This window comes from Salvelinus fontinalis, chromosome 39 (assembly GCF_029448725.1).
Source record: "Salvelinus fontinalis isolate EN_2023a chromosome 39, ASM2944872v1, whole genome shotgun sequence".
In the NCBI taxonomy this organism is placed as follows: domain Eukaryota; kingdom Metazoa; phylum Chordata; class Actinopteri; order Salmoniformes; family Salmonidae; genus Salvelinus; species Salvelinus fontinalis.
In genome coordinates this window covers 11,122,907-11,144,345 of record NC_074703.1, presented here as the reverse complement: position 1 = coordinate 11,144,345, position 21,439 = coordinate 11,122,907, and the positions used below count along the sequence as shown (strand labels likewise).

Here is a 21,439-nt window from a genome sequence, read left to right as displayed (position 1 = left end):
AGCCCTCAACAGGAGGCAGCAGGGGGGATCTTCCAATTCTACATTTAGTAAATAGTAGGGGAAACTGACTCACTGATCTGTGCCTACAATGTAGCCTCGTGTCCAAGTTTAAAATGTAATGATGGAAATATATTGTTGCATGCATTGTTAAATTTGTCCTTCCAAACACTGTTCTTTTGTGACAGCTTAATTAAAAATTACCCACTGATACATTGCTCTTTATGTGGCGCATGGGTGATAGAGGAGTACCTTATATTTCCCTCATGACATTTTAAACCTTGACACGAGGATACATTGTTGGCAAACAAAACAACATATTCAATTTAGGTACTAAGATTACAGGCAGTAAGTAGTACACTGTTGTCATGACTATGACATGGATACAAATCAGTAATACAGTATCCCATTGGAAATCAGCAGGCTTATAGGGGGCACTAGGGGTCAAAGGCAGATGACCACAGTGATATCAGTAGACATTTTGTGTGTGTGCATGCACGTGTGGGTCAGTGTGTGTGTGTGGGGGGGGTTATCCTTGCTTGCCCATCTCTTCATACTGAGAAGTAACCCTGTTGACCTTGGCATGGGGGAACCTGTGCCAGGCAGTTCAGTGTGGACGGGGGTAGAATGTTTGATCAGAGCTCACTCACTATGGGAGACACAGCAGCAGGTGTGTTCTCGCTGATATAGCAACACGGAGAGTAGAGTACTGGTGCCTTCTAACAGTCGGACACTGAACCAACTGAGTCTGCCTATAATGGAAGATAGAATATACTGTATGTTGAAATGGAGACTTATGATTGACTCTGCTTTACAGAAACTTGAATCTGAATTACAGAACAACAAATCACTTTGATACAGATACAATTGTCCTCACTCATAAACAATACAAATGCATAATTCTTCATGTTAAACAATGTCCACACAGGAGAGGGCATAACTGTGGAGTGTTTAAAGCACCTTGTAGTGAATGTTTGGGGTTCCTTCCACTACTATCCAGAGAGAACTGCCCTGCTCTAGCTTTCCATCAGGGAGTTCAGCAGAGGTCAAAATGTGTTTACACATCGATGGTTTTCCTGAGATGGAAAAGCTGTCCAAACCTGGGCCTGTAGTGAATGGATGAAATTAAATGAATGACTAAACAATCCCAGTTACATATGGTCTGATACTGATGTGTGTGTGTGTGGTTTTATTATTTTGATAAACATTGAAATAAACTAATACAGATACTTTTGTATAAAATGCACCAACCTAAAATACAACATAATGGCTGCTATTTATATCTGATTACAATGTAATTACAATGTAATAGTAGCCTACTCGTCATAACCCATTCAAGAGGGGCGAAAGATGAAGCTAACGCGTTTTTCTTTTACATGAATGTCGATCAATGTTGCGTCCTCGTGTCCGAGCCGGTTTCGTGGTCTTTTGATAAAAGGACAACTATATTCCACTGGAGGCACGCATAATTCATGTCGAACAGCAATTCTTACTACAACACCAGGTCATTTTTTTTTATCGTTTACCATTGGTAACAGATAAAACTGTGAAAGACTTGCTGTCAAACGCACCGAAATGTCAAATACATGCGTGCCTCGTTGAAGGAAGAAGTAGTAGGACGCGTGAGCGCGCACGTAGACAGTACCTCGCGCACACGGCAGTTCTCGGGTATAGCTGGCTGTAGCTCGAATCGCTGTCATTGCGAGGCAGGAGTGTGTGTCATCAGGAGCTCCCACACGTCCCCAGACCACGTTGGACTAATTCTGTTGTATTTTAATTTGTGTTAATTAATACAGCCATCATGTTGTGGACAGCGAACCGAATCATTAGGAAATTCTCTACCAGCTCTGTAAGTAACACTGTTTATGTTGCATCAGTTATACCCTCTGTGTGTCCCCCTGCCTTCCCCTTTGTCACTATGGAGAATCCTGATTGCTTGCCAGCTGATTCACACGATGTTGTCATTGTTGTTCTGGTGCATGAATATCTATCAGGTTAAAATTGAGTCATCTTCATATGTTACAATCAATGAATGACTCGGTCTCAGATCTGTCAATGCCTGGGTGTGCACAGGACACACTCACAGTAGCCTACACTCTAATCAAAATATGATGCATGCTTGACAGTTCTCTTGTTTGATACCTGATATGCAGCATTATTAAAGTTATTACTATAAAGGCGAATGTATATTATGTACAATGTATTTTAACAACCATACAAAGAAAGGCATGTCTTTGTCAATTGCCACGTTATGCACGCTTCTCCATCGCTGCACGAATTATTTCCACTGTACGGTTCGTGGGGAGTTGCATCAGCTGAACGAGAGAGACCACAGACAGCTGAGCAGAGCGGCTTAGCAACACACTATCCAGAAATCCACATACCCGCAACGAACTGCCTATAATTCGACTGACATGAAAGTTACTGTCAGGATATTAGCAAGGAAAATGGACTGATACGATATGGTTTTGTAGGTGTTGTGTAAACAATACCGGCCCCTATCAAACTGCTACTGTAGGTGGTTACAATGTAACGCCAGAAATGTATCTCTTATCATGGCCGTTTTAGCCGGCTGATAGGTAGTCACTCAGTGCTGGAAAAGTATAGCCTATCATGCCTGTCTCTGTGTAAGCCTTCACGGGAGCTGTTTACATTAGGCTATAAAAATTGAATAACACATTGTCTTAACATGTATTATGTTGTTATTACACTTGAACCTCTGTAGATTTACTTTATTCCTAGTCTATTTCTGGCATAGGAAACTTGAAACTTTCCATTTTCACATGAACTTCCAGACAGACACACTGATTGGAGTAGCCATTTGAACTTACTTGAGCATTCATTCTAGTTGGTGGAGGGGGTTGTGCTCTCTGTAGCCAATAGCATTTCAGACCACTCTCTCTCCCAGAGGACCACGATTTATTGCCCATTGGGCCAGTCTGGCTGCCAGAAACTAAAAAAAAACTTGCCAATGGAGAGGGAAAGAGTAGTATAAATGCTTTTCAACGTTACAAAATGTCTATGTTTACTCAACACGAGGGATGTTAGAAGTGAAACTGAATATTGGTCATGGACATGAGTATGGTCCAATTGAAAGTTGGAGTTTGTCTCAAATCAAATCAAATTGATTTTATATAGCCCTTCGTACATCAGCTAATATCTCGAAGTGCTGTACAGAAACCCAGCCTAAAACCCCAAACAGCAAGCAATGCAGGTGTAGAAGCACGGTGGCTAAGAAAAACAAAGGGGGACCAACTCCATATTAATGCCCACACTAGAAAGGCCAAAACCTAGGAGGAAACCTAGAGAGGAACCAGGCTATGAGGGATGGCCAGTCCTCTTCTGGCTGTGCCGGGTGGAGATTATAACAGAACATGGCCAAGATGTTCAAATGTTCATAAATGACCAGCATGGTCAAATAATAATAATCACAGAAGTTATCGAGGGTGTAGCAAGTCAGCACCTCAGGAGTAAATGTCAGTTGGCTTTTCATAGCCGATCATTAAGAGTATCTCTACCGCTCCTGCGGTCTCTAGAGGGTTGAAAACAGCAGGTCTGGGACAGGTAGCACGTCCGGTGGACAGGTCAGGGCTCCATAGCCGCAGGCAGAACAGTTGAAACTGGAACAGCAGCAAGGCCAGGTGGACTGGGGACAGCAAGGAGTCATCATGCCCGGTAGTCCTGACGCATGGTCCTAGGGCTCAGGTCCTCCGAGAGAGAGAGAGAGAGAGAGAAGGAGAGAATTAGCGAGAGCATACTTCAATTCACACAGGACACCGGATAAGACAGGAGAAGTACTCCAGATATAACAAACTGACCCTATCCCCCCGAAACATAAACTACTGCAGCATAAATACTGGAGGCTGAGACAGGAGGGGTCAGGAGACACTGTGGCCCCATCCGATGATACCCCCGGACAGGGCCAAACAGGCAGGATATAACCCCACCCACTTTGCCAAAGCACAGCCCCCGCACCACTAGAGGGAAAACTTCAACCACCAACTTACAATCCTGAGACAAGGCCGAGTATAGCCTACAAAGATCTCCGCCACGGCACAAACCAAGGGGGGACGCCAACCCAGACAGGAAGATCACGTCAGTGACTCAACCCACTCAACCCCTCCTAGGGACGGCATGAAAGAGCACCAGTAAGCCAGTGACTCAGCCCCTGTAATAGGGTTAGAGGCAGAGAATCCCAGTGGAGAGAGCGGAACGGGCCAGGCAGAGACAGCAAGGGCAGTTTGTTGCTCCAGAGCCTTTCCGTTCACCTTCACACTCCTGGGCCAGACTACACTCAATCATATGACCTACTAAAGAGATAAGTCTTCAGTAAAGACTTAAAGGTTGAGACCGAGTCTGCGTCTCTCACATGGGTAGGCAGACCATTCCATAAAAATGGAGATCTATAGGAGAAAGCCCTGCCTCCAGCTGTTTGCTTAGAAATTTTAGGGACAAGTATTCAGTATTTGGTCATATTGGTTCAAAGCCTGAGGAAAATTAGGAAAAACGATGTGTTTTGATCTTAAAACCCACCAGTACAGTATAGTACAGTATAGGCTATTCTTGTTGTGTGTGTGAAATAGTTTTTACCACTCTAACTCACATGCTCTTTCTTCTCTCCTGTTTCCTCCAGAATTATTACCAAAATAAGCTGAGACTGGCTCTGATTGGCCAGAGCCTGTTTGGACAGGAAGTGTACACAAACCTACGGAAGCAGGGCCATAAGGTGGTGGGCGTGTTCACTGTGCCAGATAGGGATGGCAAGGCAGACCCTCTGGGTAAGTATTGACACGCTGGTGATGACTGGAGGGGGAGTCTCTCTCATGACTCAGTGAATTAATATTGCAGCAAAGCTTTTATGGAAGTGGTATGCTTGCATCCTCACCAGAGCATGGCCACCTCTTTACATTGTTACCATCTGCATGGCCTCAGTCATGATCCAGTGCGTCCTCTCCCAGACTCCCACGGTCTAACTAAGTTAGTGGAGTTTGTGTAAATGATTACTCCCAGTCACTTTTCTAAATGAGACGTAATGGCTTCAGTGGTGTGCCTGATGATCTGTCAGCGAGGGAGGTAGATCCGTGTTGACTCTCTAAGGCTCCTGTACAAAGACCTTTGTGCCCAGCGTTAGCCCTGGGACTGTGGGCCCATTGATTTAGTAGGGAGAGGCCCTGAGTCGACCCAGAGGAGCAGCAGTGAGGTGAAAAGTCTGCCGCCATCTGTCGCCGCGGCTGGTTTGATGTGATGCACATGATTTTACCCAGCAGGCATCAGCTGAGACGGCAAGGGTCCCTGTCCTGTGCTTCTCCCCCTTTCTCTTTCTTCATTCTATCTCTGCTTTGCTCTATCCTCTCTCTCTATAGAGAGAATAACTGACTAGATGGAACAATATCCGTAGTTTAACGCCACTGCGTCCTTGCTAGGCAAACAAACAACCACACACAGGGGAGATACACACCCCTGACCAAACCCTGTTAGTCCCTATTACCCTGATTTAGCCTAGCTTCAGTTCAGCCTGGCTCTGCAGCAGAGGAGGCTGGTGGGAGAAGCTATAGGAGGACAGGCTCATTGCAATGACTGGAACGGTATCAAACACAGCAAACAAATGGAAACCACGTGTTTGACTCTGTTCCATTTATTCCATTCCAACCATTACAATGAGCCTGTCCTCCTATAGCTATTTCCACCATCCTCCTCTGCTCTGCAGTGAAGTTAAACAGCAGCCCACTGAGTTCTTGGCACAGGATGGAGAGGTTTGTACCTTTTGGCCAGGGAAACAGATCTCCATGTTATTACGATTTTTAGCCATCCCTGTAAAAATAACATTCCCCTATGAGTTCCCATGATCTGGCAGAGGACCTCTGGTCCAGAGACATGTCAGGGTCTGAATTGCTGGACACAGGTACTGTAAAGGAAACCTTGTTGTACGATATGGTCAGACATTTGAATAAAACATTGTTTCACATTTGATTTGCCGGTTATTCTGGGGCAAAGTATTTACCAAGCAGATGGTTTGATTGTGGGTATTTTTTGCCTACTGTTTAAGTGTTTACTTGACAATGTAATGATGATGTAATGTCACATCTATAGACCCATTTCCCGCTTCATGAAAAGTTGCACCCACAGTCATCAGAAACCTCTTTGTGTACCTAGCAGTGGATACGATCCCATGCAACTTCAGCGCGTACCAGTTAACAAACACGGAATCAGATGGTTATCGTCTACAGCATCGCAGATGTCATGATTACCTAGCAAGCTAGCAAGTCAAGGTAAAATATGAACAATAGAGTTAGATAAAGCCAGACGAATAATGTGCTATAGCCACCAGTCCTGCATGTTTTCATGGTCAACATTCACTTCCTGTTAAGTTGTGTCAACGTCCCGATATCAGCTTTAGCTATCCTGCTACAGAGAGTTTTGATGTCAGGATGCCCGCGCATCACTCCAATGTAACGTTGAATGGTAAACAGAAAATGTCTCTATTAGCCTAACCGTCTGCGAGTCAAACAGTCTCTAACACTTTGCTTATTGCCATTACATAAAGCATGGCCTTCTAGTACTATGAGGCTACTACCATGTTTAGCACCCAGATTAGGACAGCTGGCTGGATGAGGCCAACAACTCCATGTGTCCAGGCCTTTACCACACATGCACACACCGACGCACGCACACACCCTGAGATGGACCGTGTGCCCCCGGGCCAGCCCCCTGTCCTGTCCCACCCCTCCCATCAGCGTGTGTGTGGAATTTAATTTGTGTGGAGCAGGTGGGGCCAAAGTGTGGGTTTCATGTGACCCTAACCCTAATAGGGTAGTAGGGCAGGCTGTGTCCTGGAACTGGTTGGAACTGGGGAAGACCGGGAACCACCACACACACCAGGGTTGGGGTCAATTCGGGAATTTCTGAATTTAATTTGATTCAAACAGTGAATTTTAATTGAATTTGAATTGGCCACACACCACAGGAAGCAGAATTTGATTTGAATTTAATTCAAAGCAATTCAAAGCAATTCAACTGAGACGTGAAACATGAAAGTCTCATTCATATGAGAAGTCTTTTATCAACAGGATATGCTACTTATTAATGCAAAGAATTCACATACCATTTCAAATATTAGTTGGATTATAACTCAAAGATGTCAAAAAGTATTTTTCATTGTCATGAGATGCTAGATTGTTCCCTTCCATACTGCAGTGTTTGATCTAATGCAATGTATTTTTTTCTGATATTTAAAAACACTAAGCAAATTATGAATTATTATAGACAACTCACAACAATGTCTTAGAATATATGCAAACCACTAATTATTTTAAATTGTTTTAGGAGAATGTTTCAACCTTATGCTACATGGTAGTGGTAACCATACATGATATCAAAATAAACATTACTATGGTGATGTGTAGAATAAATAATCCATTTGAATTTCATTTAATTAAATTCTACTTCTTTTCATTCAAATTCTATTCAAATTCTGCTTCATGTGGGGTGTGGCCAATTCAAATTCAATAATTTAATTGAAATTAAAGAGCAATTCGGAACTCAATTCGGAATTGACCCCAACCCTGATGCACACCCAGATCACACAGATAACGGTCACACAGATAAACTGAGATACACACTCACACAATGTATACTGTACAAAAGGAAAAACGAGTCTAAACTAACAGAGAGAAAATATAGAGATGTTGCAATGTTCTATCATTCCTGTCTTCCTGACTATCTTTATGATCACCTATCAATTTACAAGATAGATAAAGAATTCAATATTTGTCAAAGTCATCAAATCTCTGTTACTACCCCCCCCCCCCCCCCCCCCCCCAGCGGTAGTGGCGGAGAAGGACGGGACGCCGGTCTTTAAGTTCCCGCGGTGGCGTGTCAAAGGGAAGCCCATCCCAGAAGTAGTGGCGGCCTACAAGGCGGTGGGGGCGGAGCTCAACGTCATGCCCTTCTGCTCCCAGTTCATCCCCATGAACGTGATCGACCACCCGGCCCACGGTTCCATCATCTACCACCCCTCCATCCTGCCCCTGCACCGCGGGGCCTCCGCCATCAACTGGTGAGGGAGAGGAGAAGAAAGGGTTTTAAGATAGTGAGAGGATTAAGGTTTATAGGCGTGTGTGGTGGGGTAGGTGGGTAGGTGGGTATGTGTGTGTCTTTCTGTCTGTCTGTCTGTCTGTCTGTCTGTCTGTCTGTCTGTCACGAAGGTCAAGGGTTAGCCTGTTAAGGGGTGTGTGGGTGAGCCAGGCCTAAACTGACCACCAGAGAAGACAGACAGAATAACAAGTGTGCTTGACTCTTGAAATAGGCCTACACAGGATCACTGCTGTAGACACTATGACCCTATGGAGACAGTCAAGTGCAGAGGCACATGTGATCATTTCAGCTGTTGTAAATACGTAATCGTGACCAGTGTAAAGTCTTTAGTGTGTGCCTTGCCCATATAGTTAAACACTTTCTGGAGAGCTGAGTGGGAGTGAGAGTGGTGCTATCTAACTAGTCTAGTTTGCTGATGAACTGTTTGTAATGTGTTTGGCTGAGTACAGTTTGTCTTATCTTTTTCCTACCCTTATCTATTCTCGGTTCCTGTTATCCGTGTTGGGTGTGTGTGTGTGCGTCTCTGTGTGTGTGAACAGCTATGTGGATTTAGCCAATATTTGACACTGATCTGTGTCTGATGAGCTTTGTGATTGACATAAATTAACTGAAAACCTGCACACACACAGTTATGTTAGCATTATTGCACTTTTCACGTAGCCTACTTTTTTCCAGCTAATAGCTTAATCACCGATTTAGCAGCATTATTAACTAAGTGTTCAAATCCTGTTGCTGCTGGAGTATTTTGCTATGACAATACTGGTCAAAACATGTGTCACGGTTTAGTTCCTGGTTTTATGCATGAACCGATTCCATGAGTGACCTGCTCCATATGTATGACCCTGTTTCTTTGTACATCCCAGTTCCTATGTATGACCCTGTTTCTGTGTACATCCTAGTTCCTACGTATGACACTGTTTCTGTGTACATCCCAGTTCTTATGTATGACCCTGTTTCTGTGTATGACCCTGTTTCTGTGTACATCCCAGTTCCTATGTATGACCCTGTTTCTGTGTACATCCCAATTCCTACGTATGACACTGTTTCTGTGTACATCCCAGTTCCTATGTATGACCCTGTTTCTGTGTACATCCCAATTCCTATGTATGACCCTGTTTCTGTGTACATCCCAGTTCCTATGTATGACACTGTTTCTGTGTACATCCCAGTTCCTATGTATGACCGTGGTTCTATGCATGACGTTGGTTCTGTGTCTGACCTGGTTCTGTGTCCTGTGTCCTCCTCAGGACGCTGATCCAGGGGGATAAGAAGGCTGGGTTCTCCATCTTCTGGGCTGATGACGGTCTGGACACGGGTCCCATCCTGCTCCAGAGAGAGTGTCCTGTGGAACCCAACGACACGGTGGACTCCCTCTACAATCGCTTCCTCTTTCCAGAGGGCATCAAGGCCATGGTAACCGTAGCAACGCACCATAATCGGATCACAGTCTCACTGCTTTAACACGTAACACACTGACATTGCTTGGGGGCTGGTGTATTCTTGTGGTGCAGGTGGAGTCAGTGCAGCTGATCGCTGATGGGAAGGCCCCACGCGTCCCCCAGACAGAGGAGGGGGCCAGCTACGAGGGTATCCAGAAGAAGTCCAATTCCAAGGTTAGATACTGAATGTGGGTGTGAAACATCAACAGCGAGAGATACTGCCCACAGCGTCACCTGGTTAAGGCTGTTTGTAGAGAATGAAGGAAACTAAGTCAAATATCATGTTAGGAAATAACCATTCAAATCTTTTCCTGTCCTGTAACTTTTCTGCCCAAATGATTGTTTTCTCCTGAAAACTGTTTAGGGCAGTTTGATGTTGCTCAATTTGTAGCCATTTCATTTCACAATACGCCCGTTCATTACTCCGTTTGGAAAAGTCCTGTTTAGCGAGAGGGTGATGTACTAGGGCCAGTAATGGGATGAGGGGTTGTCTAAGGAGGGGGTAGGGTTTGACGGGGTGGGGGGAGTGTTAACTTACTAGAGCCTACTGTCAGGATGGTGTATTGGAGGTGAAGTCAGGTGCAGGAGACCAGATATTAATGAACAGGCACACTTTTATTATAGTTCCAAAAAACGAGAGAACTACATAAATCAAACGTGCTCAAAAAACGGAACATAAAAGTAAAGTGCGTAAACTAACACCACATAACATGAAACAATTACACACAACACACGATGGGAACCAGAGGGTTAAATACCAGTAGCTTAATTGGGGAAATGAAAACCAGGTGTGTATGGAAACAAGACAAGACAAATGGATATACGAAAAATGTAGTGGTGATGGCTAGAAAACCGGTGACGTCGATCGCCGAACCCCGCCCGAACAAGGAGAGGGGCTGACTTCGGCAGAAGTCGTGACACCTACAGCACTGGCGAGTGTGGGGGGTGGGGGGGGGGGTATTTTTAAGGTCCCTCGTCTAAGTGTTGCATAATAAGCAGCCAACTGTTTGGCCTCCCCCTGATTCCTAAAAAAGGAAGATTTTCTTCCTCACCCTCTCCATCTTCTTTCTCTCCTCCAGGTCAACCTCGCCCAGCCGGCAGAGGCTCTCCACAACTGGATCCGCGGCCACGACAAAGTCCCCGGAGCGTGGGCGGTCATTGATGGTCAGGTGCGTTCCCTAAAACACACACTCGCACACACACACAATTACATTTACAGTGTGTGTATGAACTGTACGTAGTGTCCAATGTTCTGTATTACTGTGTGTGTGTGTGTGTGTGTCTGTCTGTCTATCTGTCTGTCTGTCTGTCTGTCTGTCTGTCTGTCTCATTGGCAGTATGTCAATCGAACCCGTGTCCTCTCCCTCCTTAGACTGTGACTCTGTACGGGTCGTCCATGCTGGGAGAGTCGGTGCCAGCCGGTCAGCCCCTGGAGATAGAGGGGGCGTCCCAAGCCGGTGTCGTCACCAAGAACGGCTTGGTTCTGTACGGGTCAGATAGCAAAGCGGTGAGTCAAGGAAAATGAGATCAATGGGAAATGAACAAGGATACAGCCAAGTGTCTAGTGGCAACCTTGTTGGCTTTATTACCTGTGCTGTAACATGGAGCACTATATCTATCAACTTCCGATGGCTTCTAATGTTCATTTTGTGAATGATTTCTCCAGTTTAGTCATTAAGACATAGCTCAGGCCTAACCCTAACTATGTGTTGTCTCTCCTCCTTCTCACCCTCTTCCTCCTCTGGTTCCTCCACAGCTGATGGTGAAGAACCTGCAGTTTGAGGATGGGAAGATGATCTCTGCTGCTAAGTACTTCTCTTCAGGAGACACCGCCAGCGTGGAGCTGACTGATGACGAGAAGAAGATGGCAGAGGAGATACGAGTACGTTTCCCATTGTATCTCTGAAGGCTTCCACGTAGCCATGTGTGACAGTTTGACACTACTACAACAGAATCTGTTACTTAGTATACCGCCATGTTGCAAATGTATGATTCAGATAGAAGCTGTTCAGTTAGCGCCACTGATTCAGTGTGTTGTCGTTCCAGGACATCTGGAAAGGCATTCTGAGCAATGTTGCTGCCATCGAGGAAACCACAGACTTCTTCAAGTCAGGAGCTGCTTCTATGGACGTGGTCAGGTGAGTTTCACTGGCATTGACCTGGTTTAACCCTTCATTTCCCTCACTTGACCTAGAGTTTATTTGTTATGTATTTTATTAACAGTGATCAGCTTTTGATTATCTGGGTGACTTTTGTGACCCTAGTTGACCCCATTGTACCTGAGTGACATATAATCCTATGTCCTGACATAACCTCACTATGACCCTTCATAAACTCTGCTATATCCCCATCCTCTCCCCAGGCTGGTGGAGGAGATCAAGCAGAAGTGTGCAGGGTTGCAGCTGCAGAATGAGGACGTGTACATGGCCACCACCTTCCAGGACTTCATTCAGATGTTTGTGAGAAGACTGAGGGGAGAGGACCAGGAGGAGGAGATGGTCATCGACTATGTGAGTCAGACAAACAACTGTCATACAGTAGCCTGGTCCCAGATCAGTTTGTGCTGTCTTGCCAACTCCTATGGTCAGTTGTGCAACAATGATCATAGGAGTTGGCAAAGGCACCACAATTAATGACCATAGGAGTTGGCAATACAGTACAAACTGATCTGGGACCAGGTAGTCATACAGAGCACAGATGGTGTTATTATTGATGATGAGAACAGTATGTTTCCCACTCACTTTCCACTTGTATTTCCAAGTGTTTATATCACACATATACACATATACACATGTTTATGAGACACGGTTGGATCTGTAATTTGTCTTTGACGTGTAATGTTATGTCACGGTTTGGTTCCCAGGCAACTAAAGACGTCAACAACATGACGGTGAAGATGCCTTGGCAGTGTTTCATCAATGGCAAGTTTGAGGACGCAGAGAACGGCAAGACCGCCGATACCATCAACCCTGCCGATGGCTCTGTGAGTTGTAATGCTAAACAGATACACCTGAGCACACACACACATCCTACTATTACTCATCTATCATACTTAGATATACACTCTCACATACACACTGATATACATACTTGTGGACATTGTTGTATTGGTACTTCATTAAATGTGAACCCTTTTCCTAGGTGATCTGTAAGGTAGCCTACGCGTCAGTGGGAGATGTGGACCGTGCGGTAGCAGCAGCCAAAGAGGCCTTTGAGGTTGGCCCCTGGGGCAGGATGAACCCTAGAGATCGTGGCACCCTGCTGTACAAGTGAGCACCAAGCCTACAGCGCCTCCTAGAGGCCTGGTGGAGATCTGCCTCGACTCATTATGGAGTATAGTTACTATCAGGGAACTTGTTTATATAGTGCAGATTTATATCCATTTATACAACAATAATATATTTTGAGGACAAAGACTGCCAGTGGGCCCTTGAACCTACCTCCATCTCTCGTGTTGACCTCCCCTCCCTACCAGGCTGGCTGACCTTATGGAGGAGCACCAGGAGGAGTTGGCCACCATAGAGTCCATAGACTCTGGAGCTGTCTACACCCTGGCCCTGAAGACCCACGTAGGCATGTCCATCCAGACCTTCCGCTACTTCGCCGGCTGGTGCGACAAGATCCAGGTACAGTTTCACCTGCATGGACCAGATATGTGAAATAAACTCAGCAAAAAAAGAAACGTCCCTTTTTCAGGACCCTGTCTTTCAGAGATAATTCGTAAAAATCCAAATAACTTCACAGATCTTCATTGTAAAGGGTTTAAACACTGTTTCCCATGCTTGTTCAATGAACCATAAACAATTCATGAACATGCACCTGTGGAACGGACGTTAAGACACTAACAGCTTACAGACAATAGGCAATTAAGGTCACAGTTATGAAAACTTAGGACACTAAAGAGGCCTTTCTACTGACTCTGAAAAACACCAAAAGAAAGATGCCCAGGGTCCCTGCACATCTGTGTCAACATGCCTTAGGCATGATGCAAGGAGGCATGAGGACTGCAGATGTGGCCAGGGCAAAGAATTGCAGTGTCCGTACTGTGAGATGCCTAAGACAGCGCTACAGGGAGACAGGACGGACAGCTGATCGTCCTCGCAGTGACAGACCACGTGTAACAACACCTGCACGGATCGGTACATCTGAACATCACACCTGCAGGACAGGTACAGGATGGCAACAACAACTGTCCGAATTATACCAGGAATGCACAATCCCTCTATCAGTGCTCAGACTGTCCGCAATAGGCTGAGAGAGGCTGGACTGAGGGCTTGTAGGCCTGTTGTAAGGCAGGTCCTCACCAGACATCTCCGGCAACAGCGTTGCCTTTGGGCACAAACCCACCGTCGCTGGACCAGACAGGACTGGCAAAAGGGCTCTTCACTGACGAGGCGTGGTTTTGTCTCACCAAGGGTGATGGTTGGATTCGCGTTTATGGTCGAAGGAATGAGCGTTACACTGAGGCCTGTACTCTGGAGCGGGATCGATTTGGAGGTGGAGGGTCCGTCATGGTCTGGGGTGGTGTGTCACAGCATCATCGGACTGAGCTTGTTGTCATTGCAGGCAATCTCAACGCTGTGCGTTACATGGAAGACATCCTCCTCCCTCATGTGGTACCCTTCCTGCAGGCTCATCCTGTCATGACCCTCCAGCATGACAATGCCACCAGCCATACTGCTCGTTCTGTGCGTGATTTCCTACAAGACAGGAATGTCAGTGTTCTGCCATGGCCAGCAAAGAGCCCGGATCTCAATCCCATTGAGCACGTCTGGGACCTGTTGGATCGGTCTGGGACCGAGGGCTAGGGCCATTCCCCCCAGAAATGTCCGGGAACTTGCAGGTGCCTTGGTGGAAGAGTGGGGTAACATCTCACAGCAAGAACTGGTAAATCTGGTGCAGTCCATGAGGAGATGTACGGCAGTACTTAATGCAGCTGGTGGCCACCCCAGATATTGACTTACTTTTGATTTGAGCCCCCCCTTTGTTCAGGGACACATTATTCAATGTCTGTGGAACTTGTTCAGTTTATGTCTCAGTTGTTGAATTTTGTTATGTTGATACAAATATTTACACATGTTAAGTTTGCTGAAAATAAAACGCAGTTGACAGTGAGAGGACGTTTCTTTTTTTGTTTGGAGGGTTTTATAAAGATGTTTGCAGAGTTTTGTATGATGAAACTGGCTCCACTTCTTTTTCATTCACATGTCCCTGTTTGCCAAATCCTGACCTAGTTATCTAGATATTCTTCAGTGATCTAGTAGTCTATGCATATCTTATCATGTCTATTATATCATGTCTGCTACAGGGCAAGACGATACCCATCAACCAGGCCAGGCCCAATCGCAATCTGACCTTCACCAAGAAGGAACCTCTGGGGTAAGGGGTCAGAGTTCACATACAACTCTACCAGGAAATATCAATATGGATTTAGATATAAACATGATTCATGAGTAGTGGTTTTAATATGAGTATTGGTTGTAGTAACCACTGCTTTTGGCTGACCTGAGGCACCCGCTCATGGTGAGTGTTGTGTGTTTCCTGGGTGCCAGTGTGTGTGCCATCGTCATTCCCTGGAACTACCCACTCATGATGCTGGCATGGAAGAGTGCCGCCTGCCTCGCTGCTGGAAACACACTGGTCCTGAAACCTGCACAGGTGAGAACACATACACCTGCACACGTTACAACAGATTCAGTCATAGATTTTATACCAGCAGGTGAACAACTTATGTAACACGGCAGTCACACACGACTACCTGTCACACACAACTCTACCTAACGTCACCTTTCTCTGCAGGCCGACGTGTTAAAATGGCATCTCTAGCACATTGCTGAACAACATATGTGAATAGCAGATGTCATTTGATTCACTTGAAGAGTTTCCCCGTGTCCACAGCAAGGAACGTGTTTCACTCACTTTCTGCTCTCGTCCAAAAGGTTACTCCTCTGTCAGCCCTGAAGTTTGCTGAGCTGACTGTGAAGGCTGGCATTCCCAAGGGAGTCATCAACATCGTTCCTGGCTCAGGTAACAGGACACAAGGGAGCAAGCGCTTGTGGGAAGGGAGAGGTTCTCCAGGAGATCTGTGGGTGACTCATTAGGTAAGGTTTTAAATTCTAATCTTTATTTTTCTGTTTCTCTCACTCCATCTACCACCCACTCTCCCCCATCTCTACTACCCTTTCTCCCCCTGCCGCCCTCTCACACCTTTCTCTCTCTCTACCTTCCTATCCCCCATCTCTCTAATAGGTGGGATGGTGGGACAGCGCATGTCTGACCACCCTGACATCCGTAAACTGGGCTTCACAGGCTCCACCCCTATCGGCAAACAGATCATGAAAAGGTACAGTAGGGGGCTGGGACCCCACTTATTCCTGATTGGCTGATATTGAGCTACTTCCTGCTCATGCTCGCGTGTCATTTCCTGTTGCAGCTGTGCGCTGAGTAACCTGAAGAAGGTTTCTCTGGAGCTAGGAGGGAAGTCTCCACTCATCATCTTCAGCGACTGTGACATGGACAAGGCTGTGCGCATGGTGAGAGAGGGAGGGAAAGAGAAAAGAGAGAGAGTAACTAAAGGAGAAGGAAAAGAGGAGAGAGACTTCGTACCCGTGTCTTCGAATTTCTTCATTTGACCTGCTCTTATTTTCATCATATTCCCTTCCCCTCTATCTCCCTTTCTGCAGGGTATGAGTTCTGTGTTCTTCAACAAAGGAGAGAACTGCATCGCTGCTGGACGCCTGTTTGTGGAGGAGTCCATACATGACGAGTACATCAGGAGAGTGGTGAGTATCCTGAACCCTCCCACAACAGTCCAAAACACACAATATACTTCTCCTCTTCCTCCCCTTCCTCCGTTTCCTCCACCCCACAACAACTGAGTCTCCGTGTAGCATAGCTCAAGGGTCTCTCAAGATCCTTTTCCTCGTCATAGCCTTTGCATTCCTCCTCTTCCTACGTCTCCCCTCCTCTTCCCCCATCAGGTGGAGGAGATAAAGAAAATGAAGGTGGGTGATCCTCTGCACCGCTCCACGGACCACGGGCCCCAGAACCACAAGGCCCACATGGACAAGCTGGTGGAGTACTGTGAGGTGGGCATGAAGGAGGGCGCCACGCTGGTGTACGGGGGCAAACAGGTGGACAGGCCAGGTAAACACTTTTGAAGCAGTGTCTTTTCTATACTATAGTATCTTAGTATCACAGTATGCACTCATACCAAAGTAGCTATAGTAGAATAACCTGTGTTAAAATCAAGTTGTTTTAGCCGTATACACATACAGTATTTATAAGATGTTATTGCGGGTGCGAAATGCTTGTGTTCCTAGCTCCAACAGTGCAGTAATAATCTAACAATACACACATCTAAAAGTAAAGAATGGAATTAAGAAATATAGAAATATTAGCATTGTCAGAGTCCGGAGTGTATATACAGTGGGGCAAAAAAGTATTTAGTCAGGCACCAATTGTGCAAGTTCTCCCACTTAAAAAGATGAGAGAGGCCTGTAATTTTCATCATAGGTACACTTCAACTATGACAGACAAGATGAGAAAAAAAAATCCAGAATATCACATTGTAGGATTTTTAATGAATTTATTTGCAAATTATGGTGGAAAATAAGTATTTGGTCACCTACAAACAAGCAAGATTTCTGGCTCTCACAGACCTGTAACTTCTTCTTTAAGAGGCCCCTCTGTCCTCCACTCGTTACCTGTATTAATGGCACCTGTTTGAACTTGTTATCAGTATAAAAGACACCTGTCCACAACCTCAAACAGGCACACTCCAAACTCCACTATGGCCAAGACCAAAGAGCTGTCAAAGGACACCAGAAACAAAATTGTAGACCTAGAATTCTTACTGGTTGGTAGGTGATCAAATACTTATGTCATGCAATAAAATGCAAATTAATTACTTAAAAATCATACAATGTGATTTTCTGGATTTTTGTTTTAGATTCCGTCTCTCACAGTTGAAGTGTACCTATGATAAAAATGACAGACCTCTACATGCTTTGTAAGTAGGAAAACCTGCAAAATCGGCAGTGTATCCAATACTTGTTCTCCCCAATGTATATACAGTTGAAGTCGGAAGTTTACATACACTTAGGTTGGAGTCATTAAAACTCGTTTTTCAACCACTCCACACATTTCTTGTTAACAAACAATAGTTTTGGCAAGTCGGTTAGGACATCTACTTTGTGCATGATACAAGGAATTTTTCCAACAATTGTTTACAGACAGATTATTTCACTTATAATTCACTGTACCACAATTCTAGTGGGTCAGAAGTTTACATACACTATGTTGACTGTGCATTTAAACAGCTTGAAAAATTCCAGAAAATGATGTCATGGCTTTAGAAGCTTCTGATAGGCTAATTAACATAATTTGAGTCAATTGGAGGTGTACCTGTGGATGTATTTCAAGGCCTACCTTCAAACTCAGTGCCTCTTTGCTTGACATCATGGGAAAATCAAAATAAATCAGCCAACATTTGTAGACCTCCACAAGTCTGGTTCATCTTTGGAAGCAATTTCCAAACGCCTGAAGGTACCACGTTCATCTGTACAAACAATAGTACGCAAGTATAAACAACATGGGGCCACACAGCCATCATACCGCTCAGGAAGGAGACGCGTTCTGTGTCCTAGAGATGAACGTACTTTGGTGCGGAAAGTGCAAATCAATCTCAGACCTACAGCAAAGGACCTTGTGAAGATGCTGGAAGTATCTATTTCCACAGTAAAAGGAGTCCTATATCGACAACCTGAAAGGCCGCTCAGCAAGGAAGAAGCCACTGCTCCAAAACCGCCATAAAAAAGCCAGACTATGGTTTGCAACTGCACATGGGGACAAAGATTGTACTTTTTGGAAAAAATATCCTCTGGTATGATGAAACAAAAATAGAACTGTTTGGCCATAATGACCATTGGAGGAAAACGGGGGAGGCTTGCAAGCCGAAGAACACCATCCCAACCGCGACGCACGGGGGTGGCAGCATCATGTTGGACATGTGCACTTCACAAAATAGATGGCATCATGAGGCAGGAAAATTATGTGGATATATTGAAGAAACATCAGTCAGGAAGTTAAAGCTTGGTCGCAAATGGATCTTCCAAATTGACAATGACCCTAAGCATACTTCCAAAGTTGAGGCAAAATGGCTTAAGGACAACAAAGTCAACAGGATTGGATCGGCCATCATAAAGCCCTGACCTCAATCCTGTAGAAAATTTGTGGGCAGAACTGAAAAAGCATGTGCGAGCAAGGAGGCCTACAAACCTGACTCAGTTACACCAGCTCTGTCAGGAGGAATGGCCCAAATTCACCCAACTTATTGTGGAAGGCTACCCAAAACGTTTGACCCAAGTTAAACAATTTAAAGGCAATGCTACCAAATACTAATTGAGTGTTTGTAAACTTCTGACCCACTGGGAATGTGATGAAAGAAATAAAAGCTGACATAAATCATTCTCTCTACTATTATTCTGACATTTCACATTCTTAAAATAAAGTGGTGATCCTAACTGACCTAAGACAGGGAATTTTACTCTGATTAAATGTCAGGAATTGTGAAAAACTGAGTTTAAATGTATTTGGCTAAGGTGTATGTAAACTTCCGACTTCAACTGTATATGATGGGATGTATAGACATTGTGGACCGTATGTGGATATAATATGTAGTATATACGTAGGATAAAATAGTATATGTACCGCTGAATAGTTAGTAACATAAGACTGGTTAGTGAATACTGACAGTACAACACAATTGGAGCCCACTGTAATGCAATGTTTCAGCCAACCACCATCATCATTGCTAACTACACTATGATGTGGTTTCTCTCCAGGATTCTTCATGGAGCCTACACTGTTCACAGATGTGGAGGATCACATGTTCATCGCCAAAGAGGAGTCCTTTGGTCCCATCATGGTGGTGTCCAAGTTCAAAGACGGGTACGTCTCCTCAGTCTTTAGAGAGACAACCGTTCTTCATCACAGACCCAAGTAATAGAGCTCTTTGTGGTTCCCAACCCTGACCAATGTCTTTTTTTCTCCCCTTCTGACCTTCAGTGACATAGATGGCGTGCTAAACAGAGCCAACGACACCGAGTTCGGCCTGGCGTCCGGCGTGTTCACTCGTGACATCAATAAGGCCATGTACGTGAGTGAGAGGCTGGATGCCGGGACTGTGTTTGTCAATACTTACAACAAGACCGACGTGGCCTCGCCGTTCGGCGGTTTCAAACAGTCCGGGTTCGGCAAAGACCTTGGTGAGTCTGGGGTTAATCATGTAATCATTTAGGCAAGGGGTTTCATGTTGGACACTCATATTGGAATGTGGGTCATATCATATACTGATTTTTGTTGGCGGTCTGTCATAAATAGACCTAGAGTTCCATTTATTTTCCATTGCCTACCTTTCTTTTTCTTGAAACACAGTTCAAAGAAAATGGGCCTAAGAGCTTTGAATAGCCTTGCTTGATTTGAGTTTGACCGTTGAACTGTGCTTCTGTTCTGTCGGCAGGAGAGGATGCTCTTAACGAATACCTCAGGACCAAAGCAGTGACTGTGGAGTACTAAGGCAGCCTAATAAACTGTAACAACGACTGATCAATCAATCCACCTGATCACGACTTTCCAGTCAGTCTCAATCGGGAGTCCAGCTGGCTTTGCCAACAGCAGGTGTGTGAGAGAGGAGACCTTTGATGTGTATCTTACCCTCTGCCACGTCCTCGTCTCAAGGTGCCTACAGTTTTGAGCATTATGTTCGGGAACTTGCATTACGGACACATCATGGACACAGGCGGTTTTCCACAGTTACAAAAGGGAAAACGCACATATCAAATGCAGAGGTGGATTTCAGTATTCCGGAGCCAAGGTGGATTTGACTGGATCAACCCCGTTTACTTTGAGTGTTCAAGTTTTCGGTTCCTCCACTCATCAAGAAGGAACGTTTTGCTTTTCAAAAGCAGAGCGCTTCAGACAATCGCCTCCTGCTCTGTCAGTCACACATTTTATGCGACATTTCATTTTAGCTCAAGCATGCAGGTTCAGATTTGTATGTAATTTATGTTCCGCAATGTTAGGTGCCACACTTCTATCCACAAGTCCTATAGTTAAATTGTAAATATTTTATAACAAAAGAAGAACACTGAATAATTGGATATATTTTTGACATTGTATTTCTGTCAGAAAAGGAGCACTATTGGTTACAACACTAGATAATGCATTCTTAACACACACCAACCTACCTGCCCGTTTTGGTAAAAAACTGAAAGATGGGGCTAGAGAAATCTTACTCTCAAAATCATAGACAGAGCAATGGATGCAAGGATTGACCATCCATGACATCAACATTATAGTTTTAACCATGTTGAGGCTATATAGTTTACTTTATTTGCAATTTTAAAAAAGTAAGCAAACTTATATTTGGGGTTAGACAGATGAACTAAGCTTATTAAGCTTTTCTAAGGTATATTCAAGATTATCAATGGATAAATCCAACAGTAAATGAACAAACTGCAGATTGCCCCTTTAAGTTGAGTAAATAATATATACATTTGAACATGGTATTACATAAACGACCTTAGACTATTGTTGATATACGAATACAATGGCTTACACTAAGAACGTATACGTTCAAGATTATCATATTTTCATTGTATGTGCCATTTTAATGAGCATTATGAAAACTGCAGGGTAATCTGGTCTCTATGGAGATGTGGGAGACTCTTCTCCCCCAAACCTTGTGCAAAACCAGCCCCGATACATACAGTATTGTTTGTCTTCCAGCATAAATGTTGTACAATGGTGAATAAACCCCTTCTTGATTTCTTTCTTCATCCGTTATCATGGTCTATACTTCCATTTTTCCTTTTAACCATGAATGTTTTGGTGTATGCTGTGTCATT

At 44.6% G+C, this 21,439-nt stretch overlaps 1 protein-coding gene across 2 annotated transcripts; it reads left to right on the top strand.

Annotated features, from left to right (window-relative positions):
- The first annotated feature begins 1,658 nt into the window (after positions 1-1,658).
- aldh1l2 (aldehyde dehydrogenase 1 family, member L2) lies at positions 1,659-21,370 on the top strand. Of its 2 annotated transcripts, none has more exons than XM_055905069.1 (23): positions 1,659-1,846; positions 4,631-4,775; positions 7,819-8,053; positions 9,339-9,504; positions 9,603-9,704; positions 10,610-10,699; positions 10,903-11,037; positions 11,287-11,412; positions 11,577-11,668; positions 11,893-12,040; positions 12,394-12,513; positions 12,672-12,799; positions 13,006-13,156; positions 14,839-14,909; positions 15,083-15,188; positions 15,470-15,557; positions 15,780-15,873; positions 15,964-16,063; positions 16,214-16,312; positions 16,511-16,676; positions 19,376-19,481; positions 19,599-19,798; positions 20,053-21,370. In XM_055905069.1, the coding sequence occupies exons 1-23, from the start codon at positions 1,799-1,801 to the stop codon at positions 20,106-20,108; spliced, it is 2,772 nt and encodes a 923-aa protein (XP_055761044.1). In that variant the 5' UTR covers positions 1,659-1,798; the 3' UTR covers positions 20,109-21,370. The 2 variants fall into 2 exon arrangements, with proteins under 2 accessions (XP_055761044.1, XP_055761045.1); XM_055905070.1 differs by lacking the exon at positions 1,659-1,846 and adding an exon at positions 6,151-6,266 and having other exon boundaries at positions 4,691-4,775.
- Positions 21,371-21,439: the final 69 nt, after the last annotated feature.